The sequence below is a fragment of the Heterodontus francisci genome, chromosome 5, assembly GCF_036365525.1.
Source record: "Heterodontus francisci isolate sHetFra1 chromosome 5, sHetFra1.hap1, whole genome shotgun sequence".
Taxonomy (NCBI): domain Eukaryota; kingdom Metazoa; phylum Chordata; class Chondrichthyes; order Heterodontiformes; family Heterodontidae; genus Heterodontus; species Heterodontus francisci.
The window spans coordinates 106064113-106082754 of NC_090375.1; the positions used below are offsets into that span (position 1 = coordinate 106064113).

An 18642-nucleotide genomic window follows, 5' to 3' on the forward strand; every position below is an offset into this window, starting at 1 on the left:
TTGGGTCGGCTCACTGAGCCTCAGTTAGGGAAAATCCATTTAATTAGATTAGATTAGATTAGAGATACAGCACTGAAACAGGCCCTTCGGCCCACCGAGTCTGTGCCGACCATCAACCACCCATTTATACTAATCCTACACTAATCCCATATTCCTACCAAACATCCCCACCTGTCCCTATATTTCCCTACCACCTACCTCTCCTAGTGACAATTTATAATGGCCAATTTACCTACCAACCTGCAAGTCTTTTGGCTTGTGGGAGGAAACCGGAGCACCCGGAGAAAACCCACGCAGACACAGGGAGAACTTGCAAACTCCACACAGGCAGTACCCAGAATCAAACCCGGGTCCCTGCAGCTGTGAGGCTGCAGTGCTAACCACTGCGCCACTGTGCCGCCCCTGGGTCTCCTAACTTTCCAAAGAAAGTCTCAGACAGACAGACCTGGTCATTTGCCTGCAGTGCTAATTCAGTCTCCTCTGGGGGAGCTGGTTTGATCATCGCCTAATCCAGTACACATTCAGGGAAACTGCAGGGGTCTGCCTCCTGCCACGGCCCTGTCTCTCTGATCTCCTGCGGTCTTTCTTTCACTGCTGGGGAGGCTACCACCTTCACCCCCGCCAGATCATTACCTCGGAGCAGGTCAACCCCATCCACAGGCAAACTCGGTACAATCCCTACGGTCACCGGTCCGAAACTAGGGCGCACTCCAGGTGCACCCAGCATACAGGTACAGTCAAACACTGCCCTCCAATACTATTCACCACCATTTTGGTGTTCACTACATTCTCTGGGGGAAAGGTCAGGCCTTTTCCCGGTAAAAGGGATGAAGTGGTCCCTGTGTCCCTGAGAATCACTATGGGCTTGCTTGCCCCACTCGAGGGGTATGGGGTTACTCTCCCTTCAGACATGAAACACTGATAACCCTCAAGAACCCTATTAAATTTTCCTGCACTTGCAGCGGCAGACTTCCTGGGTCTCATTCTTACTGCAGTTAAAGCCACAGCTTGTTCTGCTGTGCTTTCCATCAAGTTCGTTTCTTCACTGAGTGGGAGTGTCCTGATTAACCCTACAAGTTTTCCCTTTAGTTTCCAAGCAGTCAGCTCTTAAATGCCCTGCTTTATTACAATGGAAGCATACAGGTCTCCGTGTCACACTCTTGCTCACAACACCTTCCTTTTTTGGTGAGAGGAGGGCCCCCTGTGTCTCCTGCTTTCCTTTCTCTCCCAGAACTGCTTGGGCTCCTAGTAACTTCCCACCCTTTGTCCCTTTTGGATTTGTGGGGGTGACTCGGAAAGGTTCTCCCCTGGGAAAACGACTTATAAATTAAAGCAAACTCATCAGCTAGGATGGTCGCTTGCTGGGCTCTCTGGACCGCTGCTCCTCTACATGGGTCGTTATGGAGAGTGGGAAAGAGTGTTTAAATTCCTCTAACAGAACTGCTTCCCTGAGATTCTCATAGCTGAGCTGTAGTTTAAAAGCCCTCAGCCACTGGTCAAAAGCCAGCTGCTTATTTCTTTCAAACTCCAGATAAGTTTGATTAGCTTGTTTCTTGAGGGTTCTAAACTTTTGGCAATAGGCTTCAGGTACTAATTCTAATGCCCCGAGGATAGCATTTTTGGTCAGTTCAAAATTTGATGAACTTCTCATCTGGCAACAGGAATAAACCTCATGGACTTTTCCAGTTAGCTTGCTTTGTAGTAAAAGAGGCCAGGTCTCAGCTGGACATTTTAGCTGCCTTGCCAGTTTCTCAAAGGACACAAAAATTCTTCTAACATCCCCCTCATTGAATTTTAGAAATAGTGGAGCTAGTTTTAACAATTTTGTACCCAGTCCTGAATTATGCTCCTCTATATTGAACATGCTTTCAATGGGGTTACTCTGTTGGCCCCTAGTTAACTCAACGCGCTTCAACTGTCTCTCTTCGCATTCCTTCTGGAATATTCTTTCTCTCTCCCTCTCATGTCTTTCTCTTTCTCTCCTCAAATTCAAGTTTCCTCTGTTCCAATTGTATCTTTGCTAACAATACCCTCTCGAACTCTGCTTCTAACCCTGTTTCTGCTTCTTCAGATTCAAGTGAAAAATGGATGGCCACTAGCCTTAGGAGCTCAGACTTCATAGCCTTGCCATGTACAGTGATCCCACTCTGCTCAGCCATTTTCCTCAACTCCTCCATAGACAGTGCTTTTAACTTCTCCCAAGTTACTTCACCCTGGCTTGGAGAGCTACTAGCTTCAGTTGCAGACATGTTAGTATTCAAGCAGGCACAACCACATGAAAATCTGCATTGAAATCTTGTTCTTTTTTGATTGGGAACAATTTGCCTTCCCACTTCCAATTTATCTCATTTGTCTGTGGGTAAAATCCTGGACGGTGGCACCCAAATTCTGTTACGACCAGGTGAGAAAAAGGTCTAGGGTTCCCTTTCAGCCTTCACCTGGTCTTACTGTAACAGGGCTTAATTTTAAACAACTATGTTTTTAGCTCCCCCTTGGTGAATCCTTGTTCACCGCTTTCCAATTATAAGGCAAAGAAACCTGCACAAACAGGCTTTCTTAGGTTTAAAGAAGAAAAGTTGAAATTTATTAAACTTAAACTTCGGTTAATGCCTACACACGGTTAGTGCCCCACGCTAGCATGCATACGCAATACACACATGCAAATAGAGACAGAAAAGCGAAGAAAAATAAAGTGGAAAGGTTTGAGGCACTATCTGAAGAATTGTTGTTACTGTTCTTCAAGCTCACTGTAGATCCTTGATTGTAGGCAGATCTTGCTTTTCATTGGGGCCCAGTATTCTTCTTAAACCTTGTTCGCTGTAGCAGACTTTTCTCTCTTGGGGTTCATGTGTCTTCAGTGGATTCAAAGCCTTGTGAGAAAGAGATGGGAGCAGGCAGGCAGGAGAGGCTGTGGCGAGCCACCCAGGAGAGACCTTCTCAGTCCAGAAGCATTCTGCTTTTTGCCCAAACTGTTTATACAAATTTAAAAAAACTCCGGTTGCCCAGAAAGTTAGTCATGTGACCATGTCCATTTGTACATTCGGCCATCTTAGCTGTCAACCTGGAATGTGAGTTCCCCCCAGCTTCAACGTCTGATGATCAAAAGTCCATTGTGGGTTGAATGTGTCAGGGAATGGTTGCTTTGTCCTTCCAAACACTGTCTGTTAATATGCAAATGTCTTTTCCAGCCACGGCTGATCTGTTTAACAAGTCCTTTCTTCACACCAGTAACAGTTTAAAATCAATGTTTATGATAAAATTCATGTGCCTCATTCTTGGCAGGTGGGCCTTGCATAACGAGTCTAGACTGATTTTTGAGATGCAATTACTTTCCATACCTGTAAAATCAGCAAATGGCTTATGTATTACTCCAATCACTGGTTTTCCATTCACGGCTACACATACCATAGTGGTGACATAATGTACAAGTTTTTCTGCACAAAGGAGAAAACAAAATAAGTTACTATATTTTCCTTTTATTCTGCAATACATTTCAATTTTGAATTTCAATTTTGTTCTACTGTAGCTTCCACTTTCTTTCAAAGGCAGCACTGGAAATATTCAAATCAGGTCTTTAGGAAAAGCCACTTCACAGTTTACAAATGCAGCTTAGGACTCCAGAAAAACCTGATATAAGTTCAGCTGAGTTTCATGAGAACTGGAGCCCATACCTGCCTAAATATTTTCCGTGTAAAGAAACCAAACTCCTTTCTGAGCCTGACACATAAATTCACTTGAGTTTTGTTTAATTGTTCGTGGGATGTGGACATCGCTGGCTAGACCAGCATTTATTGCCATCCCTAATTGCCCTTGAGAAGGTGGTGATGAGCTGCCTTCTTGAACCGCTGCAGTCCTATAAGAATTTTACTTGGACTGTTGTAACATGGAAAGCAGCAGTAGAGTAGTTTACTTATTCGAGTAGCAGTTAATTGAAAATTTTATGTAGTTAATGAATTTGATTAAGTGGATGTCTGAAGCAGGGTTCCACTTGGATATGAACTTTTGTAAAGCCTAGGATAGATGTACTGTTTCAGTCAGGCACCGGAACCTGAAACGTTAGTGTATTGATCTGAAACATTAACTCTGTTTCTCTCTCCATAGATGCTGCCAGATCTGCTGAGGATTTCCAGCATTTTCTGTTTTTATTTCAGATTTCCAACATCCACAGTATTTTTCTGGAAACTCTGGTGTTTTGCAGAACAGAAGCTGCTGTGATGTTAGAAAAATAAGTCCAATTTCAGAAATTATACCTTTAAGATATACTGGATGCAGTGTGTTATTCAGTATACTGTAATATGTGGAAATTAGTGGTTCCTATCTTCTTTCCACATCTGGCATAGGTTTGTGCTTTGCTTTTGCTCGTGGTGTGCATTGCATTGCAGACTGATAGATAATTAGTTCCCACATGAGAGAAATAGACTTGCAGGACCACGGGGTTTGAGCCAGGGAATGGGACTGACTGCATAGCTCCATGGCGAGTCAGCATGGACTTGATGGGCGGAATTGCCTCCTTCTGTGCTGTAAATAACTCTATGTATCACCTCAGGTTTAATCATAATATGTTTAGGTGCAAGGTTGCAGCAGGAATATTTCAATGCCCAATAAGACATCTACATATTAGTGTGCAAATAATTAATTTGAAGGTGTCTTTATTGTTGCTTTCAGTATGTCTGAGCTGGACTCATGTTTACAGATAGCATCATTAAGGTGTGATATCTGCATAGTGAATAGTAAATAATTAGTGATGGAGCCTTGATACATGGTGGAGGTGACTTTGCAAGTATGGAAGGAGAAACCATTGCAGGAGATGTGTTTGCTGTGTTGGGGCAGGTCAAGGTGGAACCATCGCAAGGAAATGCCATGAAAGTCGACAGAGAACAGGTGATACAGAAGAATGGTGTGATCAACTTGGAAAGCTCTAGACAGCTGCAGGAAGACCAGGAGAGATAGGAGATGTGTTTGCTGTGTTGGGGCAGGTCAAGGTGGAACCATCGCAAGGAAATGCCATGAAAGTCGACAGAGAACAGGTGATACAGAAGAATGGTGTGATCAACTTGGAAAGCTCTAGACAGCTGCAGGAAGACCAGGAGAGATATGTGCCAAGGTCAGAACATCAGTGACTTTCACCGGAATGATCACATTAACTTACAATATTCAAATACCAAAACTATGTAACCAGGAACCAACTGGATGCCCGTATCCAAGTTATATTGTCATTTCTGATTAGTTATTATGATAAATTTACCACATTTTACCAAAGGATTTTCTGCAGCAAAGAACTGCCATGACAGCTCTCATTTCCTCCCTCAGCTGAACACCTACTCCTTGGCTCAAAATCTTGTATTTCTGTACGGGAACCCCCCCACCCCGCCCCCGCTCAGAAAATGGCAACACAGATCATACAGATTAACAAGTACCCCCTTCCCCCTTTCACCCTGGAAATGAGAACCTTACGTGAAAACTTCAACTTCATTCTGATAAAGGAGAGAATAATGGGAGAATTGATTATAATTCTCAATGTATATGACCACAACGTGAACTGTCCCACAACAGCATTCCTCTTGTTCAGATAATGAAAGCCACAGCGATGAAAGGACATGTAACTGTAGCCTCCACTCTCAGGTTTTCTGTAGATATGAGCTGCTTGGGAAAACAACCATAACAATCAAAAAAACTCCTGGTGTTCCAGTCGGCTGGCTTAAATGCAGCAAAGTAGAACCCTCGCCCAAGGCTGGAGATTCCATCCCAAACTCCAGGGACGGGGTTACTTATATGCTGTTTACAAAGGATCAACAGCGGAGGCTGATCCGATACACCAAGGCAGAGTTCTCCACAGGCCTAAAGTTTTTTCTTTATACTGTTTGGCTTGCATATCAGCCACTTTGACTAGAGAGGGTAATCAGCCCTGCAGGATGGATTTTCTTATTTGAGTAAAGGTTTGGGGCCTTTAAAAAGGCTCAAAAGGATTTGTACTACGTCTCCACTGGCATGAGTTCCGCTGAGGCCTTTCAGGGTGTAAAGAAAGGAATTTCCCAAGAAAGATCTGCTTATGGCACCCTTGACCATAATTTCAAGGTTTGGTTAAAATGGAACAGAGTCAGGATCTAGCCTATTTTCTGGTCTCATCCGACCCCACTCCATCCAAACATAACTGATATTTATCCCCTCTCCATTCGCAGGAATTTCAGACCAATGTAACAACATCTGCATCTATTAAACATTTGGTAAGGGAATCACTTTTTATTCAAACCTACATAAAATGTGCTCTGGAATGGATTGTCCTCTGGAAACAATCACACCTACCCGAAGCGAAGAGCAGCTAAATAGCCATCTATGCCTGCACCAGTCAATCTCCTACTCAGCCTCACTGATCTACCATCAGACCCTGACATTGGTCTTTAAAACCAAAGTTCATATTCTCCCTGTTGTGCAGCTTACCCACTGTATATCACAGGCCATATTTTTGCTTCCTCCTCTGCCAAAGAGCACAGCCAACCCAGAAAGATCTGGTGCAAAAGAAAACAGAACTACAGGGCCCTCATCGAAAGCAGTCGACTAGAGAGCAGCTAAACAGCCTAATCAGTGGAAGATGAAAACCTCTGACACACCAGAAGGATATCCACCAGAATTAGCAGGAAAAGCTCAAGCATACATCCTGCAAAAACAAGCACACAACAATACAGCATGTAAAAAGCAGAGGGTAAGCTAACCTCTTGAACTCGCTGCATCAACAGATATTTTTGCCTAACTGTACACCTCACTGCACAGGAAATACCATAAGATTAGCTTTCCACCTCATAACTTACCCAAAAGACAAAGTAATTGGACTCTCCAATCTCTGGCCTTAGAGGCCCTAGAGGAGCATAGAAAGTGTAGGGGGGTACTTAAAGTAATTAGGAGAGCAAAGAGGGGGCATGAGAAAACACTGGCGGGCAAGATAAAGGAAAATCCCAAGGCATTTTATAAGTATATTAAGGGCAAGAGGATAACCAGGAAAAGAGTAGGGCCCATTAGGGACCAAGTTGGCAATGTGTGTGGAGCGGGATGACATAGGTGAGGTTGTAAATGATTACTTTTCAACTGTGTTCACTATGAAGAAGGAGGTTGTAGGTGTAGAGATCAGGGAGGGGGACTGTGATATACTTGAACAAATTAGCATTGAAAGGGAGAAGGTATTAGCGGTTTTAGCGGTCTTAAAGGTGGATAAAATCCCCAGGCCCAAATGAGATGTATCCCAGGCTGCTTTGTGAGGCAAGGGAGGAGATAGCAAGGGCTCTGACACAAACTTTCAAATCATCTCTGGCCACAGGAGAGGTGCCAGAGGACTGGAGGACAGCGAATGTGCGACCATTATTCAAGAAGGGTAGCAGGGATAAACCAGGTAATTACAGGCCAGTGAGCTAAATTCAGGGGTAGGGAAACTATTGGAAAAAATTTTGAGGGACAGGATTAATCTCCACTTGGAGAGGCATGGATTAATCAAGGATAGTCAGCAAGGCTTTGTCAGGGGGAGATCATATCTAACAAATTTGACTGAATTTTTTGAGGAGGTGACTAGGTGTGTAAATGATGGTAAAGCAGTTGATGTAGTCTACATCGACTTCAGTAAGGCTTTTGATAAGGTCCCTCATGGGAGTTTGGTCAAGAAGGTAAGAGCCCATGGGATCCAGGGCAATTTGGCAAATTGGATCCAAAATTGGCGTAGTGGCAGGAGGCAGAGGGTGATGGTTGAGGGTTGTATTTGCGATTGGAAGCCTGTGACCAGTGGAGTACCGCAGGAATCGTTGCTGGGACCCTTGATGTTTGTAGTGTACATTAATGATTTCGATGTGAATATAGGAGATATGATCAGTAAATTCACAGAAGACAGGAAAATTGGTGGTGTCGTAAATAGTGAGGAGGAAAGCCTTAGATTACGGGACGATATAGATGGGCTGGTAAGATGGGCAGAGCAGTGGACAATGGAATTTAATCCTGAGAACTGTGAGGTGATGCATTTTGGGAGGACTAACAAGGCAAGGGAATATACAATGGATGGTAGGACCTTAGGAAGTACAGAAGGTCAGGGGACCTTGGTGTATTTGTCCATAGATCACTGAAGGCAGCAGCACAGGTAGATAAGGTAGTCAGGAAGGCATTTGGGATACTTTCCTTTATTAGCCAAGGCATCGAATATAAAAGCCGGGAGGTATGATGGAGCTATATGAAATGCTAATTAGGCCACAGCTGGAGTACTGTGTACAGTTCTGGTCGCCACACTATAGGAAGACTGTGATTGCACTGGAGAGGGTGCAGAGGGGATTCACCAGGATGTTGCCTGGGCTGGAGCATTTCAGCTATGAAGAGAGACTGGATAGGTGAGGGTTGTTTTCCTTAGAGCAGAGAAGGCTGAGGGGGGACCTGATTGAGGTATACAAAATTATGAGGGACATAGATAGGGCAGATAAGAAGAAACCTTTTCCCTTAGTGGAGGTAAACTTTGTCTTAAGGTAAGGGGCAGGAAGTTTAGAGGGGATTTTAGGAATTTTTTTTTCACCCAGAGGGTGGTTGGAATCTGGAACACACTGCCTGAAGGGGTGGTCGAGGCAGGAACTATCTCAACATTTAAGAAGTATTTAGATGAGCACTTGAAACGCAATCGCATGCAAGGCTACGGGCCAAGTGCTGGAAAATGGGATTAGAATAGGTGCTTGATGGCCAGCATGGAGACAATGGGCCGAAGAGTCTGTTTCTGTGCTGTATAACTCTATGACTCTGCCAAGCAGTAATATTAAGCCCCTAATCTAACAAAGCTGCCATGATGGTTACCCAGCCATTGGGGAATTCTATTTTCTGAGCTAACACTCTTTGCTGAAATTATTTAATCACATTGAAGTAACAAGCTGCTTCTTTCAAGACTAAACAACAACTTTCATTTATTTGGCACCTTTAGTGTTGTAAAACACCCAAGACGCTTGTAGATGCCAGATTAATACACAAACGGGACAAAGACCTCATCATCCGGTCATCTTGGATTCATATCCCTTTCATACTGGCCAAGGTTGTAGTCACCAAACTGGAAGTGGCAACCCAGGGTCTCTCAGCCAACCCTACTACTGCCAAAAGCACCACAGAAAATGCAAATAAAGGCCCAAAAATGCCCAATAACAAGAAAATCCCTCGGATCCTTTTATCTTTATTGGATGTTATAAGAACTGGATGTGAGATAAGCCAGAGAGGGGAAGATTTCACTCAAGTGAAAAGCAAGTGAGGGGAGCATCAACATAGAACCTAAGGACACGATAAAGTCACAAACAAATCATTGGAAGGCCAGGAACACTAAAAAGGGTCTGGTAAACCTCAGGCCAACAATGATAGAGTACCACAGGGAAACAGCACACAGTACTCCGTCTTAATTTAAAAAGACCTTCTCCTGGTCTTGTCCAGCCTCACTCAAAAGCCTCTGCCTCAGTTCTAGCCATAACATTTTTTTTATAAACAAAAATCATCTCCTGCCCCCAACCCCACTTTTAAAAGAAACCTTTTCCTGGCTCCCATCCCCACTCTTCTGCCTCAAACCCTTCAGAGGTTAAGTGCTTGTTCCCCAGTGAAGATAGCAAATGATATGTAGTGAAAGAACATGATCACAGCAAGAGCCACAAACATGTCCGACAAGCTGGGGCTGGCAAATTACATGCAAGATGCCTTGGTCCAGTACTGGACTAGTTTAGCAAACAAATTGCATGCAGGATGTCTTGGTCTAATACGGGACAAGTATGCTTAATTTTATATTCTGCACAGGCATGAAATGGCAGGGAGCAACCTCTATTTTTAATAGGCCTAATACTGATTTTTCTTCCTTTCTCCTAAGCTTTCTTTCATTTTTTTATAACTCCATTCTCCAATAATTTCCATGCTCTTCTTTTAAAATCCATTCTGTGGTATTTTCTTCCCCTACTCTTCTTTAAAAGAACCATTTTGCTTCATAAGATTCTGAAAACTTTAACCAAGCTGAAAATAATTTTTAAAAGAACAGTTCTGACAATCCATATTGCTGTAAAAGTGTGTCCTCCAATTCTCATTAATAGTACCATGGGAGATCTATAATTAAAAATCTTGCATATAACAGGCAGTTCCTGTTCAAAAACTTTACTTTCTGCTGTCACAATTTTTGGTAAAAGATTACATTGTAAAAATTGCATGCCAACAATTATCTTGGAAACTTTTATATGCAAACTGTTGTTTCTCACAATGTAGCTGGAGACTCGAGCCAGCAGATGGCGTGGAGGCTTAAGTTTCCCAACAGTTAAATGGAATTTCCACGGCAGCTCACCTGATCATCTACTGTAACTAGAGTGGAATTTCAGCAAGAACTCTAGAGATATGGCTGCTGTTCCTCTGGTGATTTCCACTGAAGTTGTGATGGATGATCAGGAGATTTCCAATGGAAATCCTACTCCTGTATTTCCAGGTTGGTCTGAATGCCAATTTCCTTTTCACAAGAACATGATCACCTCTTCCCCAGCACTATGCTAACAAGCAGCAATCCATTTTTTAAGGACCCAGAGCACTATCATTTATTTATAGTACTATAACCACTTTAATAACAAATTACTGCTTCTTAGCTTAGTAATCAGCTTTAAAAACATGCTATGTGTGGAATAGAGCTATAACTCTCTATCCCAACCTCAATTTCATCTCACACCTTTCTTCAGCTCAAGTTCTAGCCCACCATCATCCTCAGCCTCTGTCACCATCTTGGCTCAAACCCAGCCCAACTTCTCTGACCTCCTATCCCTAAGCTCACCAACTCCTACCCAATATATGCTCAACACCTACCCTGACCATCTCCCTATCCCTCATACCATGCAATACCTCAATCCGCCCTTCCCTTCCCACCTGCTCATTCATTCTTTCTTAACGATACCCAACCTAACTGGATCCATTTCCAACAATGACTACTTTATTAGTGTACATCATTGCATTTAATGTCTAGGCACACTAAATTCAATATATATTATACCTGTATATTCCTGGGTGGCATCAAGTGGATCAATCCAGACCGTTATGCTGTCAGAAGAGACTTCTTCAGTTGCAATTGCCTTGTCCAGGATTTCCTTTGGAATTGCATGATCCCATGAAGCAATCTCTGGTGTGGCACCAATATCCCGTTCTTCAGAGAACACCTAATGCAGTAATTTCCATCAGATTGATTTGGCAGCTAATTTCAAATGCCTTCCAAGTTGTGCTATTCCATTCCAGCATGTAACAAAGTAAAATCTAGTATCATTCATATCTATGGTACTTCAGTTCAAGTCACATTATTCAAATGTAGTTGTTATTAAATATTAAACAAGGCTCCCCTTTGGCTGAATGGGTAAATGCACCAACTGACACGATGCTGAGCTACACAGTAGGAAGATGGGGATTCAATCTGTAGTCTGTGCTGAGTTAGCTTATCTCACTCAGCGTAGTCTCAGTACTTCTGGGCTGGTTGGAGATGGGTTAGAGAAAACAGCTAGACTAACCTCTCCTGATCGCTATCCAGTAATCCCTAATGGAAGTATGCAATCTTAAACTTTGAGATGCTCCTGTAGTGAGAGAGGCCAAAAGAATTTGGACTTTAGCTTCAGTAGGAGTTCAGCAATAAGTGTCATTGGTCAGGATTAACTTTCTATAATTAATACTTAAATGAAAGGGGCGGCACAATGGTGCAGTGGTTAGCACCACAGCTCCAGCGACCCGGGTTCGGTTCTGGGTACTGCCTGTGCGGAGTTTGCAAGTTCTTCCTGTGACCGCATGGGTTTCCTCTGGGTATTCCGGTTTCATCCCATATGTCAAAGGCTTGTGGGTTGATAAGTAAATTGGCCATTGTAAAAAATTGTCCCTAGTGTAGGTAGGTGGTAAGAGAATTGAGAGAAGGTGGGGATGTGAGAGGAAAAATGGGATTAATGTAGGATTAGTATAAATGGGTGGTTGATGGTCGGCTCAGACTCATTGGGCCGAAGAGCCTGTTTCGGTGCTGTATGACTCTATGAAATGATGAAACTGAATTTGATTTGAGAGAGTTTGGTGATAGTGGCAATTCAGATTCAAGCTATCTTCATTTTTAAGTTAGATATTTTGGGATGACTGTGCAGGGAACACTTGTGATTTTTATAAAGTGTGATGTGTGCACCATCATGGATCCTCAGTGTATCAGCATATTTGCACTACGTGTACCAAAATTAAACCCCTACAGCAAAGGATCTCTGTGTTCAAGAGCAACTAGCCACACTCTATAGCATCAGAAAGGATGGGAGGTTTCTGGACCATACGATCCAAAAAGTGGGAGATGGTTCGGGACACAGGAGCAGTGTATAAGGAAAGTAGGTAGTCATCCTCAGGAGCAGCAGAGGGGAACAAGACATACAAGCGCAGGGAACGGCTGAGCAATTTGAACTGTTCAATAGGTAAAAACTATTGGACTAGTGTGAGGTAGACAGTGACAGGGTAGTGGTCCTGAGCAACGTAATAGGACAGTGCAGTCTATTTAAGGGTGAGAAACAAGTGGATTACAGGAACAGGAGAGGAGTAAAAGTGGGAGATTCTGTTGTAAAGGGAATAAATTAATTTTTTTTGCAGGCATGATCTAAAAAACATGCTGTCTCCTTGGTGCCAAAGTGAAGGAAATCATGGAATGGGAGGAAACATTCTGGAATGGGAATGAGAGCAACCAAAAATGGTGGTGCACATTGGAAGCAATGAAACACATAGAAATAAACTTGCGGTCGTGCAGAGGAAGTTTATAGAGTTCAGCACTAGATTGAAAAAACAAGATCTCAAGGACGGTAATCTCGATATTGCTTCCTGTGCCATATACTGGCTGGGTTAAGGAGTTTAAAAAAACACAATGTATATTTTCCGAGCTATTGCAGGGGTGAAGGGTTCACATTCTTAGGGCATTGGAGTGACTTCCAGAACAACCAGAAACAAAATGACACTAATGTCTTTATGGAGAAAGTAAACAGAGCAGGGGGAAGCATTTAAACTAATACAGTAGGGGGTTAGAGAGGGCAAGCAGCATTAATAAAGCTGTGGAAATAGAAGAAGCTTTAGATGAAATAGTGAGAAAATGCTATCGGAGATGAAAAACAGACTACTAAATAGTGACAGAGAATAACACTGCTATAGCATAGGCAAGGATACAATAGAGTCATAAGAGTCATAGTCGTACAGCATAGAAACAGGCCCTTTGGCCCACCTCGTCCATGCTGACCATAATACCTATCTATACTAATCCCACCTGCCTGCATTAATTCCATATCCCTCTATGCCTTGCTCATTCAAGTACCTGTCCAGATGCCTCTTAAATGTCACTACTGTTCCTGCCTCCACCGCCTCCTCAGGCAGCTCATTTCAGATACCCACTATTCTTTGTGTGAAAAATTTACCCCTTTGATCCCCTTTAAACATCCTCCCTCTCACCTTAAATCTATGCCCTCTAGTTTTAGTCACCCCTACCATGGGAAACAGACTCTGGTTATCTACCCTATCTATGCCTTTCATAATTTATATACCTCTATCATGTCCCCTCTCAGCCTCCTTTGCTCCAGGGGAAACAGACCCAGCCTATCCAATCTCTCTTTATAACTCAAGCCCTCCAAACCAGGCAACATCCTTGTGAATCTTTTCTGCACCCTCTCTAGCTTAATCACATCTTTCCTGTAGTGTGGCGACCAGAACTGCACACAGTACTCCAAATGCGGCCAAACCAACGTTAAGTACAACTGTAACATGACGTCCCAACTCTTGTACTCAATGCCTCGGCGGATGAAGGCAAGCATGCCATACGCCTTCTTCACCACCCTGTCTACCTGTGTTGCCACTTTCAGGGAACTATGTACTTGCATCCCAAGGTCTCTCTGCTCAACAACACTCCCCAGGGCCCTGCCATTCACTGCATATGTCCTGCCCTGGTTTAACTTCCCAAAATGCATCACTTCACACTTGTCTGCATTAAATTCCATTTGCCACTCCCTTGCCCACTTTCCCAGTTGATCTATATCCTGTTGTAACCTTAGACAACCTTCTTTGCTGTCCACTATACCACCAATTTTGGTGTCATCTGCAAACTTACTAGTCATGCCCTTTACATTCACATCCAAGTCATTAATATATATGACAGACAACAGAGGAGGCAGCACCGATCCCTGCGGCACACCACTGGTCACCGGCCTCCAATCTGAAAAACAACACTCCACTACCACCCTCTGCCTCCTATCACCAAGCCAATTTTGGATCCAATTCGCTAGCTCACCCTGGATCCCATGTATTCGAACCTTCCGGACCAGCCTACCATGCAGGACCTTGTCAAAGGCCTTGCTAAAGTCCACATAGAGAGCGTCCATCGCCCTGCCCTCGTCAATCCTCTTGGTCACCTCCTCAAAAAACTCAAATCAAATTTGTGATGCATGATTTCCCATGCACAAAGCCATGCTGACTATCCCTAATCAGACCATGCCTTTCCAGATGCATATAAATCCTGTCTCTCAGAATCCTTTCCAATAACTTTCCCACCACTGATGTAAGGCTCACTGGCCTGTAGTTCCCTGGCTTATCCCTGCTGCCCTTCTTAAATAAAGGCACAACATTAGCTATCCTCCAGTCTTCCGGTACCTCACAGTGGCACAGGGCGGCACAGTGGCGCAGAGGTTAGCACTGCAGCCTCACAGCTCCAGCGACCCGGGTTCAATTCTGGGTACTGCCTGTGTGGAGTTTGCAAGTTCTCCCTGTGTCTGCGTGGGTTTCCTCCGGGTGCTCCAGTTTCCTCCCACATGCCAAAGACTTGCAGGTTGATAGATAAATTGGCCATTATAAATTGCCCCTAGTATAGGTAGGTGGTAGGGAAATATAGGGACAGGTGGGGATGTGGTAGGAATATGGAATTAGTGTAGGATTAGTATAAATGGGTGGTTGATGGTTAGCACAGACTCGGTGGGCCGAAGGGCATGTTTCAGTGCTGTATCTCTAAACTAAACTAAACTAAACTCACCCGTGGCTAACGATGATACAATATTCTCTGCCAGGGCCCCAGCAATCTCCTCCCTTGCTTCCCACAGCATCCTAGGATACACCTGGTCAGGCCCTGGGGATTTATCCTGCTTAATGCGCTTCAAAACCTCCAACACCCCCTCCTTTGTAATGGTGATATGCTCCAGGATATCGGTGATCCCTCCCTTGAACTCACTAGCTTCCACGACCTTCTCCACGGTAAATACGGACAAGAAATATTCATTTAAGACCCCGCCCATTTCCCGTGGCTCCGCACATAGATTGCCACACTGATCCTTAAGGGGACCTACTCTTTCCCGAGCTACCTATTGTCACGGAAGTATTTATTTTATCCTCGGATTAAAAACAGTGTGCCTTTAAGACTGTTTAAAAAGTGTGTCTTTAAAACATGAGGTACAGTGTGCTAGCTGCACCTGCTCCTAGGCCACAGCAGGACAGAGAGGTCCCTTGGTTTACTGTAACAATTTAACTGTGTGTAAAAACCAGTTTTGAGACATACCAGCAAAGTGTGCTACTGAAGAAAAGAGCTATTTCTCAGCAGAAATTCTACAAGGAGCGACAGGCCAGTTTATTGCCTATGGAGAAAAATACACTTTATTTTGAAGCGATCATTTGTATTGCTGGAGATAGCAAAATTCATTTTTCTTTCCTTCCAATCTAAGAGTCTTTGCTTCAAGATTGATTCTCTCTTGATTGATTGTATTTTCTGGAATTTGCAGTAAAGCTTCGACTGAGAGACTGTCAGTTTTAAAATCCAAGTGGATCCATTGCTATACTCCTTGTTTAAAGAACTGTTTGACGCCTGCTGCAGCCAAATGCCTATCTACCAAGAGACTGTTTCAACAAATCCGCATGGAGACTTCAAGTGGCATCTAATTATTTTTACACTCGGATACCTCACCCATCAGGAATGTAACCCACAAAGACTCATAACCCAGTTATTTATTTATTCTCAAGAAACAGCTAATTTTTTAAAACTTTTTTTTTAAAAACGGTTAACCATGATTTTTGAGTGTATGTGTGTGAATGGGGGAGTCAGGTTAAAATAAGTTATAAGGTCTTTAGACATAGGTTTATCTTAATAGTGTTTAAGATTTAGTTTTAATAAATATTTAATTTTTTGTTGTCTAAAGATACCTGGTTTGGTCTGTTTTAGCTGGGGGTTATTAGAGTGTTTAATATGGCTGTTTTCCGGTTGGGTGGGAAACTTCAATAATATGCTGCGACCTGTGGAGTGATGGGACTGAATTGACAGTGCATTGCTCCCGCCTCGGTTGTAACAATATCAAAAAAATTGAGGAAACGAGAACAAAGAGTGGATGAATGTTCCAAAAGTATGAAGTCAGCATTGAGTGGGTACACCTAAAGCAATTGGAAAAGGCTCACCACCAGCTTCTCAAGGTAACTAGGGATGATCAATAAATGCTGGCCTTGACAGCATCTCACCGAAAGTGAGAATTTTTAAAAAACCTAAAATTGGAATGCCCACTAAAAGCCACCTCACAGTGAAAAGGAGATAGTGGGAAGATCTGCAACAAAGAGATATGCGAGAACAACTGGGCAATAATACTGGGTGATTTTGATTATCACAATAAAGACCGGAATAAAGTTAATGCATGTGGTCAAAGTGGCAAATGCTTGGTAGATGGATCTCGGACTGTTTCCAAGATCAGTATGTTTCTAGTCGAACAAGGGAAAAAAAAGCACCATTTGATTTTTTAGTGGAATAAATAATTGATGAGAGTAAAACAATTGGAAATAGTGACCACTGTATAGTTAGGTTCAGTGTAAGAACAGAAAATGATAGTGAAAAATCATAGATAACCAGAGAAAGGACGCTGAAAGGCAAAACTCAGTGAAATAAAAAGGGATTTCACCCAAGTTAACTGGGCAGAAAGTTGGTAAACAGATCAATGGTTCAGCAATGGAAAAATCCACATATATTTGTTTTGTATTTTATCCATCTCATATCTCATAAAAAGGAGATACAGTAAAGAAGAGTTTTGTGAATAGAGACAAATTAAAAACAATCTTAAAAGCATATAATAAAATTACAGCTAACAATACTAATGAAAATGAACATTTGAAGTATTGTCGGGGAGGTGATGAGGGAGATTGGAAGGGCTAACTCCTGTTCCTAATTCATATGTTTGTATGCTTAATGCATGTTAGCATACGAGTGGCTGTATTTTGGACAGGATGGAGTTACTGGAGAAGAGAGAGAGAAAGGACAGAAATTAGAGCACCTGAATAATTCCATACCAGTGTTTCTGCCATTTCCACCACGTCCAGTGCAATGCCACCACCAAACACATCTTCCCCTCCCCTCCTGTTTCAGAATTCCAAAGGGGCTGTTCCCTCCATGACACCTTGATCCACTCCCCAATCACCCACACTTCCTCCCCTCCGCACAGTCCATGCAAGCCCAGGAGACGCAACACCTGCCCTTTTACCTCCTCCATTCCCATCATCCAAGACCCCAAACATGCCTTTCAGGTGAAACAGATAATTATTTGTACATATTTCAATTTAGTACACTGTATTCACAGCTCATGGTGTGGGTCTCCGTAACATTGGAGCGGCTAAACGCAGATTAGGTAACCGCTTAGTGGAATACCTATGTTCAGTCCACAAGCGTGACCTGAGCTTTCAGTCACTTGTCATTTTAATTCGCCACCCACTCCCACTCTGATTTCGGACTCCTACACTGTCCAATAAAGCTCAACGGAAGCTTGAAGAACAGCACCTCATCTTTCAATTAGCCTTCCAGTAACTCCATCCTGTCCAAAATACAGCCACTCGTATCCTAACATGCATTAAGCATACAAACATATGAATTAGGAACAGGAATAGGCCACTCGGCCCCTTGAGCCTGCTCTGCCATTCAACAAGATTGTGGCTGATCAACTCCACATTCCCACTCCACAGTTGGGCTCCCTCCTTCATCCTGAGCAGTTCTACCCTTTCTTTAACTATTTTCCTTTTTGTATGATTACAAAAACCATCACTACTCCTTTTATGATATCAGATAACCTTTTTCCATATTTCCTTTAGCCCTTCCAATCTCCCTCACCACCTCCCCGACAATACTTCAAATGTTAATTTTCATTTACAGCCTTCCAGACTCAACATTGAGTTCCTTCAGACCACAACTTCTGCCCCCCTCACTTTGGATGACAGCTGTTGGTTATGATTCTGCTTTTCCCTTTCAACCTCTGCTAGACCAACATTTGTTTCCTGACTTGTTCCATCATCCCTTGTCATTTCTTCTCTCTTGCCCTTCACCCTACCCCTTTTGTTCTCCCCCCACCACTAACCTTTCCCTGCTTCTGTACTTGCTTAAAACTTGTTACATCTCTATATTTTTCAAAATTTGACAAGAAGTCATTGACCTAAAACATTAACTGTTTCTCTCTCCACAGATACTGCCTCACCTAAGTATTTCCAGCATTCTCAGTTTTTATATTGGAATAATTGAGTCTGTAAATGACAAAAGCATTATAAGAGTTTCCGTGGCAGAGGAGCTCCGATAGAGGTGAAGATGAGCAATATTGTAGAGTTATAAAAAGTGCAATGCAGAGAATATGGGATTGGAAGCTCAACTCTGGG

General features: G+C 43.0%; 1 protein-coding gene across 1 annotated transcript in view; it reads right to left on the minus strand.

Moving 5' to 3' along the window:
* LOC137369989 (inositol monophosphatase 3-like) overlaps nucleotides 1-18642 on the minus strand; it is a 54945-nt gene that overhangs the window by 16443 nt on the left and 19860 nt on the right. Inside the window, exons 2-3 of the mRNA XM_068031871.1 lie at nucleotides 11003-11165; nucleotides 3339-3434 (exon numbers count right to left, since the gene is read on the minus strand). Coding sequence (XP_067887972.1) covers nucleotides 3339-3434; nucleotides 11003-11165 — 259 coding nt within the window. The remainder of the gene's footprint in view (nucleotides 1-3338; nucleotides 3435-11002; nucleotides 11166-18642) is intronic.